The 22,537-nt window shown below is 37.8% G+C and overlaps 1 protein-coding gene across 1 annotated transcript in view; it reads left to right on the top strand.

Annotated features, from left to right (window-relative positions):
• LOC115937140 (uncharacterized) overlaps positions 1 to 21,181 on the top strand; it is a 32,568-nt gene extending 11,387 nt beyond the window's left edge. The window contains 2 exon segments of the mRNA XM_081803401.1: positions 1,424 to 2,719; positions 20,137 to 21,181. Of these exon segments, the coding sequence (XP_081659527.1) occupies positions 1,424 to 2,719; positions 20,137 to 21,068 (2,228 nt within the window). The 3' untranslated portion in view covers positions 21,069 to 21,181.
• The last annotated feature ends 1,356 nt before the right edge of the window (positions 21,182 to 22,537 follow it).

The following is a 22,537-nucleotide window of genomic DNA, read 5'->3' as shown; positions in this document are numbered from 1 at the left end:
GAAACAAATAATGCAATATATGTTAAGAAAAAAAAGAAGAAGAAGATAGCAGGAGGGGAAGAATGAAGGGGGGAAATCGGAGGGGGAGATGAACCATGAGAGACGATGGACTCTGAAAAACAAACTGAGGGTTCTAGAGGGGAGGGGGGTGGGAGGATGGGTCAGCATGGTGATGGGTATTAAAGAGGGCACATTCTGCATGGAGCACTGGGTGTTATGCACAAACAGTGAATCACGGAACACTACATCAAAAATTAATGATGTAATGTATGGTGATTAACATAACAATAAAAAATTAATAAAAAAAAAAGAAATTCTCCTTACCCCCTGCCCACACCTCATAATTTAATCTTTCATTCCCCCCCCAAAGTTTAACCAATTCTTTTTCATCACTCCATTTTTTGTTTATTTGTTTTTTTCTTTTTTAAATAAGTTCTGATTCATGGTGGTTTTCCATGACCTGAAATGCTTGTTTGAGTATATTTAATTCTGTTTAGAGTTCAGACAAAATTTTATTTTGCTTTATGGCTAGTTTTCTTTTTGGTTTTGGTTTGACAAGGGACAATTTCCTCTGTTGATATCTGCACAAATTCATTTCCTGATTTTCTGTGGTAGTTCTCTATGGACCATATATTTCTTTGTTCATTTTTATTACATTACAGTATTTTCATAAGATTTTTAAATATTATGGAGTCCTTCTCTGTTAATATAGCAGGGCCTTTCCCTCCTTCCTTTCTTTTGGATTGAAGAGGAGTTTCGGCTTTTCTGGTTTTGTGGTTCTCTTTGTCTTCCAGGACCCTGAATTTCCCTTGTTTTCTTTCCCCATTAACACCACCCAATTATGAGCAGGTATTTCTTCCTTCCTTTTTTGCCTTTTTTTCCTCTCTCTGAAACTGCCTATTCTTCAAACTCAGAGTTTCCCCCTTTTAATAGAGCCTGTCCCATCCCAAGCTTTTTGTGTCATCTGACTCTTTAAGATGAATATACTTGGAAAGCCCTACCCTGTAGTTGTGCTTCTACCTGGTTACTTATAAAATATTTATGAATATTGTTATATTTAGTGTGGATTTAATCTTTCTGCTGGTCACTTCAACTCACCTTCAGTCTCCTTTGCTCGCATCCTTCCTCTGTCTTTCCTGAAATGATTTTTTGATCTGCTTCTGCTCTTCACAGAGCCTTGTGGTGGATTGGCGCTAGTGCCTTGTGGAACTTTGACACTGAGTTCATCAACTCTTCTTTTTCCATTGCTCCCTTACTCACTTCTTTTTCTTTGAGGTCTGTTTCTTCTTCTGTCTTTGAGTTTTAAGGTCATATTCTTACATTTCAAAACTGATTGCACTCATTAGCAGATTTCTATCTGTTTCTATTAAAATGAAGAGCTTTATTTGTTTTTTATTTTTGTGTTTTGTTTTGTATTCTTCAGAGCTCAAGAGTGAAGTAACATCATTTACACTTGGGCTTTTTTCAGACTTTTGTATTAGACCCAAGATGAAAGAATTAACACCATGGAAGAGCATTTCTGAACAAGTGATACTTCATAACATGATTGTATACTCAACTTTTGAAGACTGGAGACTTGAAGATGAGATAAATCACCAGGAAAACCAAGACAAGCTTTTGAATCAAGTTGCATTCATTAGCAATAAGCCACTAACTGAGGAGATAGATCATGAATGTAACAATGTACTGGGGAAAGGGATTCATCTAAACAGAACATCTAATGAACACATCGGAGCCTTCATGCAGAAGTCACACCTCTTTGTACAACCAAAAATTCTAACCAGTGAGAAATCATATAAATGTATTCAGTGTGGGAAGGCCTTCAGTGGAAAGTCAGGACTCATTGCACATCAGAGAATTCATACTGGGGAGAAACCATACAAATGTAATGAATGTGAAAAAGCCTTTATTCAGAAGTCACAACTCACTGTACATCAGAGAATTCATACAGGAGAGAAACCCTATAAATGTGGTGAGTGTGGGAAAGCATTCATCCAGAAGTCAAACCTCATTATTCATCAGAGGATTCACACAGGGGAAAAACCCTATGAATGCAATGAATGTGGGAAAGCTTTCATCAAGAAGTCAACACTTAGTATTCATCATAGAGCTCATACTGGGGAGAAACCATATGAATGCAGTGACTGTGGAAAAGCCTTCATCTGGCAGTCACAGCTCGTTGTACATCAGAGAGTTCATACTGGGGAGAAACCCCATGGATGTAAAGAGTGTGGCAAAGCCTTCAACAGGAAGTCAGAACTAAGCGTACATCACAGAATTCACACTGGAGAGAAACCCTTTCAGTGTAGTGAATGTAAAAAAGCCTTCATTAAAAAGTCAGATCTCATTGTACATCAGAGAACTCACACTGGGGACAAAAGGTATCAATGCTGTGATTGTGGGAAAGCCTTTATCCGGAGCTCACAGTTCATTGAACATCAGAGAATTCATACTGGGGAGAAACCCTATGAATGCAGTGAATGCAGAAAAGCTTTTATCCAGAAATCACAACTTACTGTTCATCAAAGAATCCATACTGGGATGAAGCCGTATGAATGCACTGAGTGTGGAAAAGCCTTTAGTAAGAAGTCACACCTCACTGTACATCATAGAATACACACTGGAGAAAAACCCTATGAATGTAGTATTTGTAGAAAAGCTTTCAGCAAGAAATCTACTCTCACTGTTCATCAGAGAATTCATATGAAACAGAAACCCTTTTAATGGAATGAGAAAACTTAAATGATTAAAATTTCATCACACATCATAGAATTCACAAAGTCTAAAGACTCTATGAATATACTAAACATGGGAAGCCTTCAACAATAGCTCCCAAACTATTAAGCACCAGAAAATCCATACTGAGAAGCAAGTTTGAAAAATCATGTATCCAAAAAATTATATTGGACATCTTGGTTCAGCCTAATAGTAAAAGTTTTTTAAGTATGTAGAAAAATCTCAACCATAGGTGATTGGCTTGATCACTTGTGGTGCAAATTTTTTAAACGACTGAGCTACCCAGGCATTCCAAGGTACAAATTTTTTTAATGAGTGAGTACAGTTGATCATTGAACAACATGGATTAGGGTCCCCCTGTGCAGTTGAAAATTCATGTATAACTTTTAACTCTCCAAAAACTTAACTACTAATAGTCTATTATTGACTGGAAGCCTTACTGGTAACATGAACAGTCAATCAACACATATTTTTATGTAATATGTATTGCATACTGTATTCTTACAATTAAATGAGCTAGAGAAAAGATGTTATTAAGAAAGTCATAAGGAAGAAAAAATAGATTTATAGTACTGTACTGTATTAATAAAAAAAAATCCATGGACCTGCACAGTTAAAACCTGTGTTGTTCAAGGGTCAACTGCAAATTGATTAATCAGGACAACAAAGTGACTACTGTATGTGATCATTCTACAAGTGATGTAGAAATGGCATTCATAACCTAAATTATCTGTCATTTGGAAGTGAATATGGATCTTTGCACCTGCCTTACTTTCCACACTAAACAACACCATTTTCCCCACATCTTAAAAAACATAAAAGGATAAATTGTAACTAAATAACAAATAGATCTTCCCCCACTCTTTCTTAAGGTATATAGAATTAAGAGAAGATGAAGCCAGTGCATTTAGAGAGACATCAAAAGTTAGTGGTAGAGGGGCGCCTGGGTGGCTCAGTCAGTTAAGTGTCTGACTCTTGATTTCAGAACAGGTCATGATCTGAGTCATGGGATCAAGCCTCACATTGGGCTCCGTGCTCAGCAGGGAGTCTGCTTGAGATTCTCTCCATCTCCCTCTGCCCCTCCCCCCTGTGCACTCTCTCTCTCCCTCGCTCTCAAATAAATCTTAAAAAAAAAGTGGTGGACTTTTAAAAATATCACTTGGGGGCGCCTGGGTGGCCCAGTCAGTTAAGCGACTGCCTTCGGCTCAGGTCATGATCCTGGAGTCCCGGGATCGAGTCCCGCATCGGGTTCCCTGCTCAGCGGGGAGTCTGCTTCTCCCTCTGACCCTCCTCCCTCTCGTGCTCTCTGTCTCTCATTCTCTCTCTCGCAAATAAATAAATAAAATCTTTAAAAAAAAAAAATATCACTTGGTGTAAAGCATATAGTTAAGAGAGACATTAAACAACAGGCAAAGCAGGCAGTGATGTGGCTGTAAGCAATTTTGGCGTATTCAACACATGATAAACATAGTTCTACACAAATTCCTGTTCCTAGTCTTGTTTCAACTCATAGGACTTACGTGAGTACTGGTATGCATAGCTTGGGATCTTTATATCCTTGTGATTATCAGAATTGAATTTTTTTAAGCTTCCTTTATTGGATATTTCTGCCACACACACATTCTGCTAAGCACTTTGACATGTACTTTCTTATTTAATCCTTAGAGCAAATATATGAAACTGAGATTATTACCATTTTATAGATGAGGCAAGTGGAGCCCAGAGAGGTGCCCTGATTCAGCTAAAGCTATGGGCCTGGTAAGTGGAGGGCTGAGATTCAGATCAGCCTCTTAGCCTCCACAGGATTCTGTCCCACTCGAGACAAGCAGGACTGAATGTAATGGCACTTCAGCTCCAGACAGAATTGAATTGAATTTGACTGGACATCATATGGTATTCTGTATCCTGTCCCTACATTATGTTAAATAAATTAACAAGAAAAATGCATTTCAAAGGAGGTATTAAGTTTTAGTGTCTTACATGTAGAAGCTCTTGGAGGTATATTTTGAGATTGGTTCAGGGATACCTGTTTTGCTGCCCTATACATTTTTTTGTGATCAGTCTGAACATAGAAATTATACTATTATTTTATAATTTGTTTGAAAAAATTGTTTTGTTGAGTTGTCATTTTATCATCACTAATAACTTTTCTTACAAATTCTATTATCCAGGGCATCCTTTCCTTTTCAAGCACAATAACTTAACCTTATGTAAGTTGTAAATATTCATTGTGAAGCAGTATTAGGAAAAGAAGGATTGATAGCAAAAATCCTTTTTCAGTCTTTCCTTGAAATGAAGGTGAAGCTGATACACCATAGAGCTTGATCCTAAATTTTTTTTTTTAAAGATTTTATTTGACAGAGAGAAACACAGAGAGAGAGGGAACACAAGCAGGGGGAGTGGGAGAGGGAGAAGCAGGCTTCCCACGGAGCAGGGAGCCTGATGCGGGGCTCGATCCCAGGACCCTGGGATCATGACCTGAGCTGAAGGCAGACGCTTAACGACTGAGCCACCCAAGCGCCCCTTGATCCTAAATTTTTAATCAAACATTTTTTCTTAGATTTTAAATTAAAAATGTTTTAAAATTGAAAACGGTCAACAGCAGCCATGATTTTCACTGTAAATCTTAACTTTCAAATAATTTATTTTTTTAAGATTTTATTTAGAGAGTGAGTGTGAGCCGGGGGAGGGGCAGAGGGCGAGGGAAAGAGAATCTCGAGCAGACTCTGCTGAGCGTGGAGCCCAATGTGGGGTTTGATCTCATGACCCTGAGATCATGACCCAAGCCAAAATCAAAAAGGGACACTTAACCGACTTAGCTCCCCAGGCACCCCACAAATAATAATTTTAAACTAAATAGTGAATTGCAGTCATGTAATTCTTTTATTAGTCATTTTTTAAGTCACTTTTGAAGATAAATATTTAGCTGTTATGTAAATGTAGGACATTCATTTTCTAAACACGTCAGAAACTAAACTATTAATGTGTATCTTGCCTTCATTGTTGTCATCTTGGAAACTATATGATAATACCGCTTGTGCAGCCAATAATTTGTGGAATTCCTGTCTATTAGAACTTCTTTCAGATCTAGTTTGCCTGTCAGGCCTCATATGAAACTATGTAATATTTTCAGAGAGCCTTCCATAATTAGAATTCATTGTTTTTCTCGCCCTTATCCTTCCTATCATCCCATTAATTCTGTGCATGACTTCAGGAAGAAGAAGGCTTTGCCCCTTCTATAGTCATTTCAAGTCTCAGGTGCTTAGGAGATTCAATATCTCTATTTTCAATGTTTTGCCTTCTATTTAATGGTTTCTTATACATAGCTAGTATTGCCATTAACATAAGATAAGTAGGAAATTTTAGTGTTTTTTTTTTTTTTTTAAGGATGTTACTTATTTTGAGAGAGAGCATGAGTAGGGGGAGGAGTGGGGGGAGGAGCAGAAGGAGAGGGACAAGCAGACTCTGCACTGAGTGTGGAGCCCGACGCGGGCCTTGATCCCACGACCCTGAGATCATGACCTGAGCCAAAATCCAGAGTCGATGTTCAACTGACTGAGCCTCCAGGCGCCCCCCAGGTTTTTTTTTTTAACTTGCCTCCTAATATGTTGTTATCTGAGCCTATTTACTTGTATACTCTTTAAAAGGATACTTAATATTACTGCCTTTCTACTTCAGTAGTATTACTAATAGATATTTCTTGGGTACTAATTAATTAGGTACTAGTCTCCTTAAACAACTGGAATTTAAGAGATTACACAAGATACCATGACTCATATCTAAGGACTCTGAAACATTATGCTATATATAAACATATTTTGGAGTTTTTAGGCAGAGTTAAAAGTTGAAACAAGTGGAACTACCCTAGTAATTCTGAAAATGTGGTTTTAAATGGTTTGGAAATTAAATAATTAAAATGTTAACATGCTTGCTATTGAGATGTTAATGTTTACTTAAAGTTTTATATGCTGCTGGTCACACAAATGCTTAGGTATTATGTTTATTTCAACTTCAAGTTATCACAGTTACACACTTCACAGTTTAATCTACCCTATTTTGGACATTCTTAGAGTATAACAGAACAAAATGGCATTATGTAAATGTGAGTGGGTAGGATGGGAAAGAGGCACACCATGGAATTTTTTCTGAAAAGGTGGAGAAAACTGAATTTCCATTTGTTAGCCTAGGTAGAGATGAGTCACAAGAGAAATTAGAAAATGTTTAGATAATATTGAATGAAAATACAATATGTCAGAATTGAGGAGATAGATTATGAATGGAACAATGTGCCGGGAAAAGGAATTCATCTGAACAGAACATCTAATGAACACATCAGAGCCTTCATGCAGAAGTCACACCTCTTTGTACAACCGAAATTCTAACCAGTAAGAAATCATATAAATATATTCAGTGTGGGAGAGCCTTCAGTGGAAAGTCAGGACTCATTGTGTGTGTGGGTATTGGGGATGTCACTAGACCAGAGCTTAGAATAAAATTTATAATTTTAAATGATTAGAAAAGAAGGAATGTGTAAAATCAATTATTTAAGTTTCCATCTTATGAAGGTAGAAAGATATGAGCAAATGATACCCCAAAATAAGTAGGAAGATATAAGTAATAAATGGAAGAGCACAAATCAATGAACTAGAACAGGGATCAGACTATAGGCCAAACCTGGCTAGTGGCCTGTTCCCATACAGGCCTTAAACTAAGATTCATTTTTACATTTTTAACGAGTTATAAAACACACAAACCAAACAAAAAGAAAAGAAAAAAAGAATAAAACAGAGACTACACAACAGAAACCATAGGTGGATCACAAAACCTAAAATATCCACTATCTGGCCCTTTACAGAAAATGTTCGGCAATTCCTAAACCAGAGCATATGCAAACAAAAATCAATGAGAACAAAAGGTGATTCATTGAAATAATCAATATAATTGGTAAATCTTTGGATAGACTGATCAAGAGAAATAGAAGACAAAAATTACTAGTAGGAATAAAGGAGGTGGCACCACTATTTTAGAGTCAAAAAGATGATAGAGTTATTAATGACTTTTACTTCGAAAATTTGACAACTTAGGTAAAATGGAAGATCTCCTTGAAATAGCATAAGTTACCAAAACTGAGTAAAGAAGAATTAGAATGCACAAACAGCCCTATACTGATTAAAGATATTGAATTTGTAATTTAAAATCTTCCCTGAAAGAAAATTACGGGTCTAGAGGCTTCACTGGGGCATTCTATCAATATTTAAGGAAGAAATAATACTAATTCTACAAAAACTTTAGAAAGTAGAGGAGAATTAACATTTTCCAACTCATCATATTGGATCAGTATTACCCTGAAACCAAAACCAGGTGAAGACATTATAAGTAAAGAAAGTTATAAGCTGATATCCCTGATAACTGTAGATGTGAAAATTGCTTTAAAATTAATATTTTTGAGGGGCACCTGGGTGGCTCATTCGATTAAGCATCTGACTCTCAGCTCAGGTCTTGATCTCAGAGTCATGGGTTCAGGCCCCAGGTTGTGAGTTCATGCCCAGCATGGAGCCTAGCTTAAGAAAATATTTTGAATCCACCAGTACATAAAAAGTGAACTATGTCCTGACCAATTGGAGTGTATTCCAAGAATGCAATATTTTATTTAAATATCTGATTATCCATCCATGTAGTTCACCAAATTTTTTTGTTGATGAGGGGAAAAGCATCATTCCCATAGATGTAGAAAAGCATTTGACAAAATTCAACATCCATTTGTGATGAAAACTCTCAACAAATGAATAACAGATGGTAACTTCTCTACTTCAACCAGTTTCATGGTTACTTCTTTCTACATAAGATTAGAAACCAATCAAAAATATCTGTCCTCATTTTTTTTTAAGATTTTATTTGTTTATTTGACAGAGACACAGCGAGAGAGGGAACACAAGCAGGGGGAGTGGGAGTGGGAGAAGCAGGCTTCCCTCAGAGCAGGGAGCCCGATGCAGGGCTTGATCCCAGGACCCTGGTATCATGACCTGAGCCAAAGGCAGATGCTTAACAACTGAGCCACTCAGGCGCCCCGTCCTCATTTTTTAAAAAGATATTTATTTATTCCAGAGAGAGAGAATGGGGGGGGGGAGGAGCAGAGGGAGAGGGACAAACAGACTCCACACTGAATGTGGAGTCCAACTCAGGGCTCAATCCCAGGACACCAAGAACATGACCTGAGCTGAAACCAAGAGTCAGATGCTTAACTGACTGAGCCACCCAGGCACCCCCTCATTTTTATTCAACAATATAATAGAAGTTCTGGCCAATGTAATAAGCAAAGGAAAAAAAAATAAGAAAGCATACAAATTAGGAAGGATGAAGTAAAACTTTCTTTATTCATAACAACCTGATCTTATACATTTAAAAGCCTAAGGAATCTACAAAGGTTAATTTTTTTTTTTTTTTAAGATTTAAGCTTTTATTTATTTATTTGAGAAAGAGAGACACAGCGAGAGAGGGAACACAAGCAGGGGGAGTGGGAGAGGGAGAAGCAGGCTTCCCGCAGAGCAGGGAGCCCAACGCAGGGCTCGATTCCAGGAGCCTGGGATCGTGACCTGAGCCGAAGGCAGATGCTTAACAACTGAGCCACTCAGGCGCCCCCAATTGATTTTTTTTAAATCAACATTTTGTTTGAAAATAATTTTAGATTTACAAAAGTTACAAAGATGGTAGAGAGAGTTCCCACATGCCCGCTACCTGGTTTCTTCTGATGTTCACATCTTACATTATCATTGTACATTTGTGAAAACTAGAAAACTAACATTTACATTAATATTAATCATATCCCAGGCTTTATTTGAATTCCACTATCCTTTTTCTGTTCCAGAATTCAACGCAGGGATTTCATGTAGGATTTAGTCATCATGTCTCCTTTGTCTCCTCTGGCCTGCAACTATTGACAGGTTAGCTAAATTACTTCATAGTATTGCCTCCTTGGCATCCATTTTGTGTGGCTAAGTGGCCTTGAACTGACATTGGCCCCTCCCTCATGTGCATGCCTCCCTCAGATAACAGCCTGCTGAGTCACAAGTAGGTAGTCTTTGTGGTAAGCAGTCTCTCCTGGGATTGTGCATCCTTCCCTTATGGGCCCCTTAGATAAGACCCCTGCAAAACTTACCAAAACCTCATTCTTCTTAGTTTGAATTGACCAATCTGGCCTTAGCCCAAGGATCCCAAAGCACTAGACCCTCAAGCCCTAGAAAAGCCATATGCTCCAACTCTTGTTGCTCACTCTTTGCCTGTCCCCTGCCTTAACCTCCCCATGTGCGTCCTTGAGTGCCATGTACCTCCTCCAGGACCTGTGAGTCAGTGTAAGTATTGTCCTAAGTGTAAGGACAGCATGATATTGACCAAACATAAAACTAGATCACTTTCCCTTGCAGTCTTTGTTGAACTTTGCCTTGACATCGGACACCCCAGGACCGTACTTAACAAATGTTAACAAAAACCACACAACTGACCTTCTTACTCTTTCCTGTTTTTCATGATCTTGTACTTTTTGAGGAGTACCTTTCAGGTTTTTTGTAAAATGGCCCTCAGTTTAAAAAAAAAAAAATGTAGCCATTCTAGGAGATGTGTAGTAGTATTACTTTGTGGTTTTAATTTGCATTTCCCTAAAATCTAATGATGCTGAGCATCTTTATGTATGCTTATTGGCAATTTGTTTATCTATGTTGGTGATTTTCCAAATCTTGTACTCATTTTAAAAAATCAAATCATTAGTCTTTTTATTATGGAGTGATAATAATTCCTTTTGTGTTCTAGATACAAGTTTTATCAGATATATTTTGCAAATGTTTTCTCCCTATCTAGTTTCTCTTTTCAATTTCTAAGCAGTCTCTTCAGAGGAGGAAAGCTTTTAATTTTGAGAAGTCCAGTTTATCAATCTTTCCTTTTATGGTTTGTGCTTTTTGTGTTCAAGAAATCTTTGCCTAAATTAAAGTCACAAAGATTTTTTCCCTTTGTTTTCTTCTAGAGATTTTTGTAGTTTTAGCTCCTACATCTATGTTTAAGAGCCCTATTCAGTTGATTTTAATATATTTGTGAATTAAAGTTGAGGTACATATTTTTTGCATAGGGATATGTAATTGATTAGCACCATTTTCCAAAAAAAGATTATCCTTTTCTGTTGAATTACCATAATACCTGTCAGAAATCAAGTATATATATTTTTGTACTTTCTCTTTTTTTCACTGATATTTACATCTGTTCTTACCACATTGTATTTATTCTTTAGTTTTCTGTTGTGTTGAAATAAACTTTATTCTTCTTTTTTCAGGATCGTTATGCATATTCTGGACCCTTTGCATTTTTACATCATTTTAGAATCAGCTTGTCAATTTCTACAAAGAAACCTGAAGAGATTTGATTTAGATTTAATTGAACCTATAAATCAATTTAGAGATAACCATCTCAGCAATTTGAATCTTCCTTTCCATAAGCATGATATATCCCCTCTATTTATTTGGTCTTTAATTTCTCTGTGTAATGTTTTGTAGTATTCAACATGCAAGCCTTACCCATACTGTGTTAAATTTTCTTTAAGAATTTCATATGTTTAGGATATATTGTAAAAAACATAAAAATAAATAAATCCAGTAAGTGAATTTAGCAAGGTTACAGAATAGAAGTAATACAGTAATTATATTTTATATACTAACAATGAGAATTCTGGGGCGCCTGGATGGCTCAGTTGGTTAAGCGCCTGCCTTCAGCTCAGGTAATGATCCTGGGGTCCTCTGTGGAGCCCCACCTCTGGCTCCCTGTACAGCGGGGAGTCTGCTTCTCCCTCTGCCCCTCCCCCTGCTCATGCCCGCGCTCTCTCTCTCTCAAATAAATAAAATCTTGAAAAAAAAGAATTTTGAGTTGAAAGGGAAATAAAATACCATCACAAAGGGTCTAGAATATGCTAACAATCCTGAAAAAAGAAGCCCCAAGCCCCAACGAAGAATGGGGCTGATTGTGAGACTTATTTTTAGAATACTGTGTGTATACCACAGTGTTAACGGTGATTATCTCTTTGTTAAGGAATTCCATCTAGTTTGGGGTTGGTTTTTTTTCCCCCACCCTTTTTAGCTTGTTGAATAAAAGGTTATATTCCAGCTGAATCATCTATTAATAAATGAATAGGCATTCCTTTTATGTAAAGGTAAACGAAAAATCTGCATCCCTTCGGATTCATATTTGCCTATTGCGAAAGAAAAAGCTTTTCTTCGTCCCTTTTTTCTTTTTATTTGAATAAGGAAAGAAAAGCTACGCCGCTTGCAAGCAGCCACGAGAGGAAAAGGCAACTCCGGAGCCCCTAGGAGACGCAGCCCGCGGGCGCCCGTCCTTTGCAGAGCATGCTGGGAAATGTAGTTCTAGGCGGCCGCGTGCGCAAGCGCACTTCCTGGCTTGCGGGGTCGGGGGTTTCTGGATAGCCGGAGGGTGTTCCTTTCTCCTTGGAGCTGGTGAGATTGTTCTTTCACTGACGCCGGCACCCGGGTGGTAGCTGGGGAGGGACCTCCGCTCAGGAATTCTCACGACCCCAGGGGATGGGGCGGGGTGGCGAGGGGCTTGGATAGCGCGTCGTCCCGGCTCAGGGGTGGGGGCGGAAGAAAGGCGGAGAATTGGAGGTCCGGGTTCGGGTCCGAGTTCAGCGCGAAGCGGTCATCTGGACTCCGCATCGGGTTTAAGCGGGTCTAGGGCTGTGTCTGGGTTAGGGGGAGGCAGAGCTCTCGCTGGGCATTCCAGACTTAAGGGTCGGGGTTTGGGCTGTCACTGGTGAGTTGGGAGTTGGGGGGTAGGTCAGGAGCACGGAGCGTGGGGCTGCGCGGGGCCTTTGGCTGTGCTGGGATCAGATAGTCAAAGGGGTAAGGACGACTGCTCCAGACCTTGTTTGGGAATTAGAGGAAAACTGATCTAGGAACTTAGTAGCACCCCACCCCCAAATGTAGGATGTAGGTCTTCTGACATCCACTTCTTTGCCCTTTCCTCTGAAAACAGTTTCTCCAGAGGTTTTTTGTTTTGTTGTTTTGTAGGCAAATTTCTGAAGCCTCTTCTGTAAGGAGCTGTGGAATTGCTTCCCTACTTTCTGTGGGCTCTGAAGAGCAGTGATTGTTGTGAGTCACATCCAGTAGTCAGACAGGGTTCCTATAAAGACAATCTTGACTTCTCAGGGCCCCTGTCTTTTTCAGCTCTGCCTTCTCAGGTCTCTATTTGAGTAGATAAGATGGCATTAAGAAGGAAGACCTGACTACATTGTCTTTGGTGAGTAAAACTTTTCAAGGCCAATTTGTACATTAAGCTGGTTTTAATTTCTGAAGTTCCCACCCGAAGTTTGAAAAATCTCATGTAGTTAAATATCCTTTGAAATTTTCTTAAATAGCTCATAAGTTATATGTACACATTACATGTATACAATTATGCAGTAATATATGTAGAAATGTACACAAATATGTTCTTTAAACATTGAACTAACTCCCGGCATGGCAAGAGGCTCACTTATGAGACGCATGTGAGAATTGAGACTGAGGAAACAGCAGAATTTTCCATCTCACACTTCACTCCAGGTGGCATACTTTCTTGGGCCTGTTTGGCAACTTTGTACACATAAAACATACAAGTAAGTTTGTAACAACTCGGTTTTACTTTTTCTTTCCTGAAATACCATCTCTGTGCCCAGAGGGAGGAAAGATTTTTCTTTCCTTCATTCATTGAATAAATGTTAATTGAGGGCCTGCTTTTTTGCCAGGTAATGTTTGAGACACTGGGGATACAGCAGTGAACAAAGCAGAGTCCCTGTGTACATAGAACTGATGGTCTAGGGTGGGCACACAGACAATAAACAAGTAAATATAAGTGTGTCAGAGAGTGACTTGCAGAGGAAACTACACTAGAGTACTAGGCTTAGGGAGAACCTAGGACAGCTGTTATTTCATGAGTGTGACATTGAGTAGAGACCTGAAGAAAATGAGAGGGTGAGCCTTGCACATAGGTGAGGTTGGGCTGGGGAGTTCCCAGGCAGAGGGAAGAGAAATGCAAAGGCCCAGAGGTTCAAATATGCTGAGCCTTTACGCAGGCCATTGTGGACAGAAGAGTGAGTAACAGCATAGTAGATGTTGAGATGAGAGAGGTAAGAGGGGTCCAGATCACACAGGGCTGTGTAGGAGTTTCGCATTTACTCAGAGGGAGAAGAGAAGCCATAGGAAGGTGGCTGTAGTAATTATTGTTTAATCAGCTCTATTGAGGTATAATTTACATGCAATTTACCGATTTTTGTAGGAGGATTTTGAGGAGAGAAGTGACATGATTTGACTTATATGTTAAAGGAACCGTTCTGGATGCTCTGTTGAGAACAGACTGTATGGAAGCAAGAACAGACATAGGACATTTAGTTAGGAACTAAGGCAGTGATCCAGGTGAAAGATGACTTCCCTGTTTTCTTTACTCTCCCACTCCTGCCAACTATCTGATACATTACTGACATCAGACCTCCAGCTCCTTCCCCATGTTCACCCTCAGCTGATGATCCTGCTTCCAGTTTCACTGAGAGAAGAGAACAGCCAAAAAAGAACTTCCAAAGGCTCTCACTCTCACATCCACCAACCTTCCTGGAAGTATTCCCGTGTATTCTGTCCTCCTGTTACTATAGAGTAAAGGTCTGTGCTCTAATTTATGGTCAACCCCTCTACTTGTGCATTAGATCTCACTTCCTCTCATGTACCCAGGCCAGTGTCTGGGATAATCATTGGGCAAAATTCCTGATAGTTCCGTCGTTCACATATATATTTTTTTAAATGGATATATCGAGAACAGTAATTTCTCCAGAAAAATTCAAATACAGGTTTAAAAAATTATAAATGATATACTATCCACCAACACTAATATGCACTGGAAGAAATCTCTACAGTTACTTCATGCTTCTATCATTCTTGAGTTACAAGGTACTTCAGTTCGAAGAGCTCAACTATGCCCTCTTGGAACAGAACTAAATGTATCGGATTTCCTTCTCTTCCAAGTGTGTCTCATTTTCAGTTTAGTTTATTTTAAACATAGAAAAGAAGACATCTTAGCCAATTCTCAAAGCTTTGCTGTCTATATTTTCAGCTTGGGCTTAGACCGTTGAAATGCATATTGATTTCAGATTTATACCGATCCCATTGTCATTCGTGAGTGGAGATTTGCTTTATAGGCATTCAAGTTGCCTATGGCAATGGGGAGGCTGTCCATTTAAAATGTTTACAGCTGTCCACCTGTTTGATTAAAAATAGATACATTGGTATGGTCATCATTATTTAAACACTTAATTTATAATGTATTCGTGTCTTTAGAAAGACTCTGGGAAACTTGAATAGCCCATTGCTACAGACTTCTAAACCACTGATTTTTAATAATTTTTATCTCTGGATTTGACCGATAATTCAAAATATTCTTTTGGTCATTCCTGTCATTTTCTTTTCATAAGTCGTGCTTGGACTGTTTTTAAAGGGAGAGAAGTAATACTGAACTTGAGAATGGAGAGAGGCTGTAGTCCTCGTGCTGCCAGTGGCTGGCTGCGTGACCTTAGGCTTGATTGTGTCTTGGGCAGACGAGGGAATCAGTCGTCATGTTTCCTGAGCCTCTTTGTAGCTCAAATGCCTGACATCATGACATCGTTTGTGAGGTTCTGAAAGGAAAAGCCTCTAGCATCTGGTCCTTGTGTTCATCTTCTTGTCTCTACTTCTCTAACAATATCAGAGTCAGCCCTGAAAAAAAAACCCCAAAGAATTCAGTTAGATGATCTGAGGAACGTGGCAAAGATTAGGACAGTCACACACATCTTTGCCTGGCTGATTGTGGGGATGGTTCTGAGTTGAGAGAATAGTTGTAACCACAGGGAGTTTTAATGACAGTCAGGTCACCAGTATACTAGGAAATAAGAAAGACAGGGTCAGTGATGACATTTTTAGGGGGGTTATCATGGGTTCTTTCTGGCTACCCAAATCCAGAAACCTCACAGACTCAGCAACAACAGCAGAGGTATGGTTTAGAATTCTGAGATGCAGGCTTCCAGAAACTAAGCTGATAAGGAATAAATATCAGTTTGTAGAATTTAATCAAGTACTCACTGAAACATCTAAAAGGCACTCTACCAGGGGCCCCTGGGTGGCTCAGTCATTAAGCGTCTGCCTTCGGCTCAGGTCATGTTCCCTGGGTCCTGGGATCGAGCCCCGCATCGGGCTCCCTGCTCCGCGGGAAGCCTACTTCTCCCTCTCCCACTCCATCTGCTTGTGTTCCCTCTCTCGCTGTGTCTCTCTCTGTCAAATAAATAAAATCTTTAAAAATAAAATAAAATGCACCCTATCAAGTACATGGGGTTTAAAAAAAAAAAATCGGTGATTATAGTCCTTGCTCAGAATAGGAAAGCTGACCACAGGAAACATTAACTCTAAACTTCCTTTGCAGTTAGAAGACGTTCCATAAATGCTGGAAAATGTAATTAGTAATAGTTTAGCTGTAGGTAAGTCTGCACAGAAGAAGGGGGACAGATTAGATGATATTTTAGGATCCTAATCCTGTTCAATTCTGAATTTTTTACGGTAGTATCATAATGCAGTCTGTGCACTTTGATTGACTATAGAGACATAGGGAAAAATAGTGTCTTAAGTCACACTTCTTTAAGGGAGCAGGTTTAACTGGCAGGATACTATTGTACAAGGGCCACTGGATTGGGAATCGAGAGAAATCTCACTCATTCAAGAAATATTTATTGGATGTGTAATGTATGACAGTTTCTGTGTGTGGTGCTAAAGACAGAAGAGTAAATTAGACAGTGTCACTGTCCTCAAGAAGATTATACTCTAGGAAGGAAGACAGAACATTGAAAGTAGAACACTGAAGTATAATAAATGTAATAATAGAGGAAGTATAATATGCCATAGGTTAATTTTTGCCGGTAACATAATAATTATTATTAAAATATATGATTCAAAGACAAATTATTGTCATTTACCTGGTATGATTGTAATGAGACTTTAATACATATAAATAAGTGCCCTTTTCAAAAAAGATCTCCTCCCCGAAAGGCTGTTGCAGTTTAAATACCCACTTAGTGGTATATGAGAGCACCCATTTCCCCACATACTTAAGCAATACTGGATATTATCTGTATTTTAACATTTTTGCCAGTCTGATGTTTGAAAAATGAGATCTCATTTTAATTTGTGTTTCCATGATTAAAAGTGAGGTTGAAAATCTTTTCATTTGTTTGGGCATTTGTGTTTCTTCTGTAAATTTTCCTGTTTGTTTCCTTTGCTCACCTTTGTATTGCATTATATTTTTTCCTAATTGACTTGTAGAAATTCTATATAATACAGCCAATAATCCTTTTGTTTTATTAAGTTGCAAATATTTACTCCCAGTATGACTTTTCTCTTTTAGTTTCATTGATAGCCTAGTAGGTTTGTGCGGTCAGATCTGAGTCTTTAACTGTATAACCTCCAGGTTTTACATTTTTTTTTTTTTAAAGATTTTATTTATTTATTTGACAGATAGATAGAGAGCACAAGTAGGCAGAGAGGCAGGCAGAGGGAGAGGGAGAAGCAGACTCCCCGCTGAGCAGGGAGCCTGACGCGGGGCTTGATCCCAGGACTCCAGGATCATGACCTGAGCCGAAGGCAGCCGCTTAACCGACTGAGCCACCCAGGCACCCCCAGGTTTTACATTTTTAAGGGACTTTTCCACTGCAAGATTATAAAAATATTCTTCTGTTTTCTGGTTATTTTATAGTTTTATTTTTAATGTTTCACTCTAATTCACCAATAATTTAAGGCAATGGTATTAAGTTTATTTTTTCCCTCTAAATGGATAGGCCACTTGTCCCAAGATCATTTATTGAATCTCCATCTTTCCCCCAATATTTGAAATGCCACATTTATCATGCATTAAATCCCTAAAAAGAATGGGCCTATTTCTAGGCTCATTATTCTGTTTTATTATTTTTTTCTGTCTGTCCTTGTGTCAGTACTACCCTGTTTTAATGAACCTACTGTATGTTTTGATATGTGGTATGGACACATCCCCATTTGGCCTCATTTTGTTTTTCTTTTTCAAAAATACATACTCTCTAAGTAAAATTGGGAGGCATATTAGTTTCACAGGGCTGCTATAGCAAAGTCCCACAAACTGGGTGGCTTCAAACAATGGAAGTGTATCGTCCCATAGTTCTGGAGGCTGGAAGTCCAAAATCCAGGTGTCGTCAGCAGGGCCGTGCTGTGGCTGAAAGCTGCAGGGGAATCCTTCCTCGCTTCTGGCAGTCTGCCATCAGTCTTTGGCATTTCTTGCTTACAGCTGCATAACTATAATTGCCGCTTTCATTGTCACGTGGTGTCCTCCCTGTGTATGTGTCTTCACATGACTCATAAGCGGCTGACCCTATTCTAGTATGACCTCATCTATGTATATCTGCACTGACTCTTCCCAAGTAAGATCACATTCTGAGGTACTGGGGGTTAGGACTTCAGCATATTTGGGGGGGAGGGGGTACCTTCAACTCTTAAGAGCGAGCTGGCATCTTCAAGATGTTGAGTTTCTTCCTGAAGAGACTCCAGAAACATGCGTTCTCAGTTGATTCTCTTTAACTGCTGAGAAGTGAGTGAGCAGAGTGTTGCTATTTCGAAGTTACCATGCCTGTTTCTTACACTGCTTTTAAGATTTTTTTTTTGTCCCTGAGTTTCAGAAGTTTGACTGTGATATCCTTGGATGTGCTTTTCTTTGTATTTAGTGTGCTTATGGCTTGGGACTTCTTGAATCTGTGAGTCCTCAATTGGGAAAATCTTCCATCCTTATTCCTTCACATATTGCAATGTTCTCATTCTCTCCTCTTGTTTTGCTTCTTTGTACTCTCAACAGATATATAGTGGTGTGAAATAATGTACTTTTAACCACTTTTTTTGCTTAGAACCGTGAATCATCTTTGGACAACTTGCTAGCCCTCCATTTTGTTATTTTCAGTTCTTAGCTTTACACTTTATGTCATAAATGGTTGCATAAGTGATCCTTTAGTGAGTAGGTATTTGATGTGTTAGGAACCAGTGGCATAGGAGGATGTGCCAATGAACTTTACCTTGTAGTAATGAAAAGAACCAGATCATTATCAGACACTGTAAGGGATGTGATGACAATTGTAGGAACCTTGTCTCCTTAGATAAGTAAGGCTTTGTAATTACTACAGATTATAGTGACTTTCCCCACAAATGTCAAAATATGTTTTATAAGTGCTTATCTGAGACTGGACTTTGAGTTTTGGGACCAGAGATTTTTTACTTTATTTGTGCACTGAGTTAAGATATTTCTTTTAGTACTAAACAGGTGATACATCTTTTCTTCAAAACATTGTAAATGGATAGATTTATTTTGCCACCTTAGCTTCAACATTCCTAACAGGCATCTTCATCTAAAACATTTCATAGTTATCATGTTACTACTATGACAGAAAACTTTAGTTTTCCTATCTCCTATTATATGGCATTGAATTTCTGTGTTTGTCAGAGTTTTTATTAACCAGTCACATTTCACTTTTCCTTTCTTATTTTTTTACCTCTGCTTTCCAAAGACATTCATTTGAAATAGTGTCATTGACTTTTTGTCATGTCATGTACTTTTCTGTGTCTTTTTTTATTATGCTATGCATTTTGTCTCAATGCTTCCATTTCTTTTACTCTACCTAGCTGTATTAATCCTTCCCTTCTTTAAACTTCCATATTAATCAGGACCTATATGTATAATCTTTTGTTTCATCATAGCACTGGTTCATTTTTATTTTTATTATATTTTTTTCTGTTATTGATGAGCGAGTTTTATTTTTTCCTTTTATATTCCAGAGGGAAGAGATATTGTCTTCTCCTTAATCCTGGATACTATATCCAAAGTCAGAACATCAACTTCAAAGCAGAAAGCTTCTGAAAAAGAATAGTGTCATGGCATGATGTTAGACATTTTTCTAAATGATGGTTCCTAAAACTTTGCATTAGAAGAATTGGAATTTGATAACCAACTTGAGAAACACTAGTAAAACCGAATTACAAGGACACTCAATTAAAGAGGAAAATCATTAATATAATAATTTTGAGGAAATATTTAACCTGAGCTCAACTCTTTTTAAACAGCAAAGAGTTTCTAAAGACAATTATGACAAAATTATGACATAAATGATGGAAGCTTAAAGCATAGTTCTGTGTCAGTTGATTTTTTTAAAAGGCAACTCATAAGTGGAAAATAATTTATTAGATATAAGCAAGGATGCATTTTTATCTCAAACTGTACTTATTCTGGAAACAGTTTGAATGTAAAGCTATAGTTCAGTACTAATGGAATCTAAGAAAATTTATATGAGAGAGAAGCATGAATGTAAACTATGTGGTAAATCCTTCAGCCAGAATGCTAATCTTATTCAGCATCAAAGAATACACACTGGAGAGAAACCTTATGAATGCAATGAATGTGGAAAAGCTTTTAGTCAGAGCACTAATCTTATTCAGCATCAAAGAGTCCATACTGGGGAGAAACCTTATGAGTGTAATGAATGTGAAAAAACCTTTAGTCATAGGTCATCCCGTAGAAATCATGAGAAAATTCATACTGGAGAAAAACCCTATCCTTGTGATGAATGTGGGAAGGCTTTCAGCCATATTGCAGCCCTTACTCAACATCACAGAATTCATACTGGAAAGAAACCATATGCGTGTATTGAATGTGGGAAAACCTTCAGCCGGAGCACACATCTTATTGAACGTCAGGGAATTCATTCTGGGGAGAAATCCTACCAGTGTAAGGAATGTCGGAAAGTTTTTTGCCATAGCATATCACTAATCTGACATCAGAGAACTCACACCAGAGAAAAGCCCTATAAATGTAATGAATGTGGAAAAGCCTTCAGTCATACCCCAGCCTTCATTCAACATCAGAGAATTCATACTGGAGAGAAACCTTATGTTTGTAAGGAATGTGGAAAAACCTTCAGCCGAAGCACACACCTTACTGAACATCTAAAAATTCATTCTGGTGAGAAACCCTATCGATGTAATCTATGTCAAAAACAATTTTGCTGTAGAACATCACTAATTTGACATCAGAGAACTCATACAGGAGAGAAACCCTACCAGTGTGATGAATGTGGGAAATCTTTCAGCTTAAGCTCAGCCCTTACTAAACATAAGCAAACACACACAGGGGAGAAACATCAATGTAATAAATGTAGTGACGTTTTCTGTCATAGTACATCTTTAATTCGACATCAAAGAACTCATTTTAGAAATGAAATCCTATCAGAGTAATGAATGTGGGGAAGCCTGCAGCCATAGGTCATCACTTACACCTGAACACTCAGTGGTAAGAAACTCTAGGATTGTTAATGCAAGAAAAACTTTAGGCAAAATGCTCATTTTGTTTGTACTGAGAAAAAGCATTGTTTTTACAATTAATCCTGAAAATGTAATATCATTTAGATAAAAACTTGTAATGGAATTATCCCCAAACTGGTTTGTTTTTAAAAACATATTTAGAAAATTATTTTTAGAAATAATTTATTACAAATATATATATTTGCTTATAATAAAAGGTTTTTCAGGTACACAAAAGTTTTAGTGGGATGATGAAAATTGTTTATCTTTTATCCTTTTAGTAATTCTCATGTTATTCTTCACTGTTAAAAAAACACCTTTATAGTGGGTTTGAGTTTTTTTAATTAACAAGTTTGTCTAATAGCCATATAAGAGAATACTTTCCTCCACAGAGAAATATGCATTATTTTCCAGTATTCATGGAATATTTTTTAATGGATTATCTATAGTTTTTTGCCAAAGTACATCATATATATAGTCCATTAAAAAACATACCATGAATACTGGAAAAAAAATATATGGCCCATTAAAATATATATAAATATATTTCTATATATGTGTGTATATATATAGTCTACTAAAAATATGGCTTCAAAGAAAATCTCAACAAATTCTCCCCAAGGGAAATATTCAAGCCCTTTCCATTTTTTTAAAACCACAATAGGATAAAAGTAGACATGAACAAGTTAAAATAACACCACAAAATTATTTAGAAATTACAGAATAATTTTTTAAGTAACTTTTGTGTTAAAGGATAAATCTAAACAAAAAAGACAGTTATTAGAAAATAGTAAAATTAGGGGCACCTGGGTGGCTCAGTTGGTTAAGCAGCTGCCTTTGGCTCAGGTCATGATCCTGGAGTCCCGGGATCGAGTCCCGCATCGGGCTCCCTGCTCAGCGGGGAGTCTGCTTCTCCCTCTCCCGCTCCCCTCTCTTGTGCTCTGTCTCTAAAATAAATAAATAAAATCTTTAAAAAAAAAAGAAAATAGTAAAATTAGGGCATAAATTATTACATTATAAAAAAGAAATAGAATAATGATATAAACCAAAGAAAATAAAAGGAATGCATTAATAAATATAAAAGTACACATTAATGAAATAGGTACAAAAAATATGTTTGATAAGCCAATAGACAAACTCTAGCAAGTAGGACAATGGGAAAAAAGGAAAAAACAACATCTATAAGAAAAAGAATGTAAATATAAATAAAAAGGGAAGTTAAATTTTCTAATTCAATGACTAACAAGTCAAGTCTAGCAGGTTTTTTTTTTTTTTTTTAAGATTTTATTTATTTATTTGACAGAGAGAGAGACAGCAGAAGAGGGAACACAAGCTGGGGGAGTGGCAGAGGGAGAAGCAGACTCCCCGCTGAGCAGGGAGCCCGATGCGGGGCTCGATCCCAG

Source organism: Leptonychotes weddellii, chromosome 14 (assembly GCF_054177405.1).
Source record: "Leptonychotes weddellii isolate Sample4059 chromosome 14, ASM5417740v2, whole genome shotgun sequence".
Lineage (NCBI taxonomy): Eukaryota > Metazoa > Chordata > Mammalia > Carnivora > Phocidae > Leptonychotes > Leptonychotes weddellii.
This window is presented reverse-complemented; position numbering and strand designations above follow the sequence as displayed.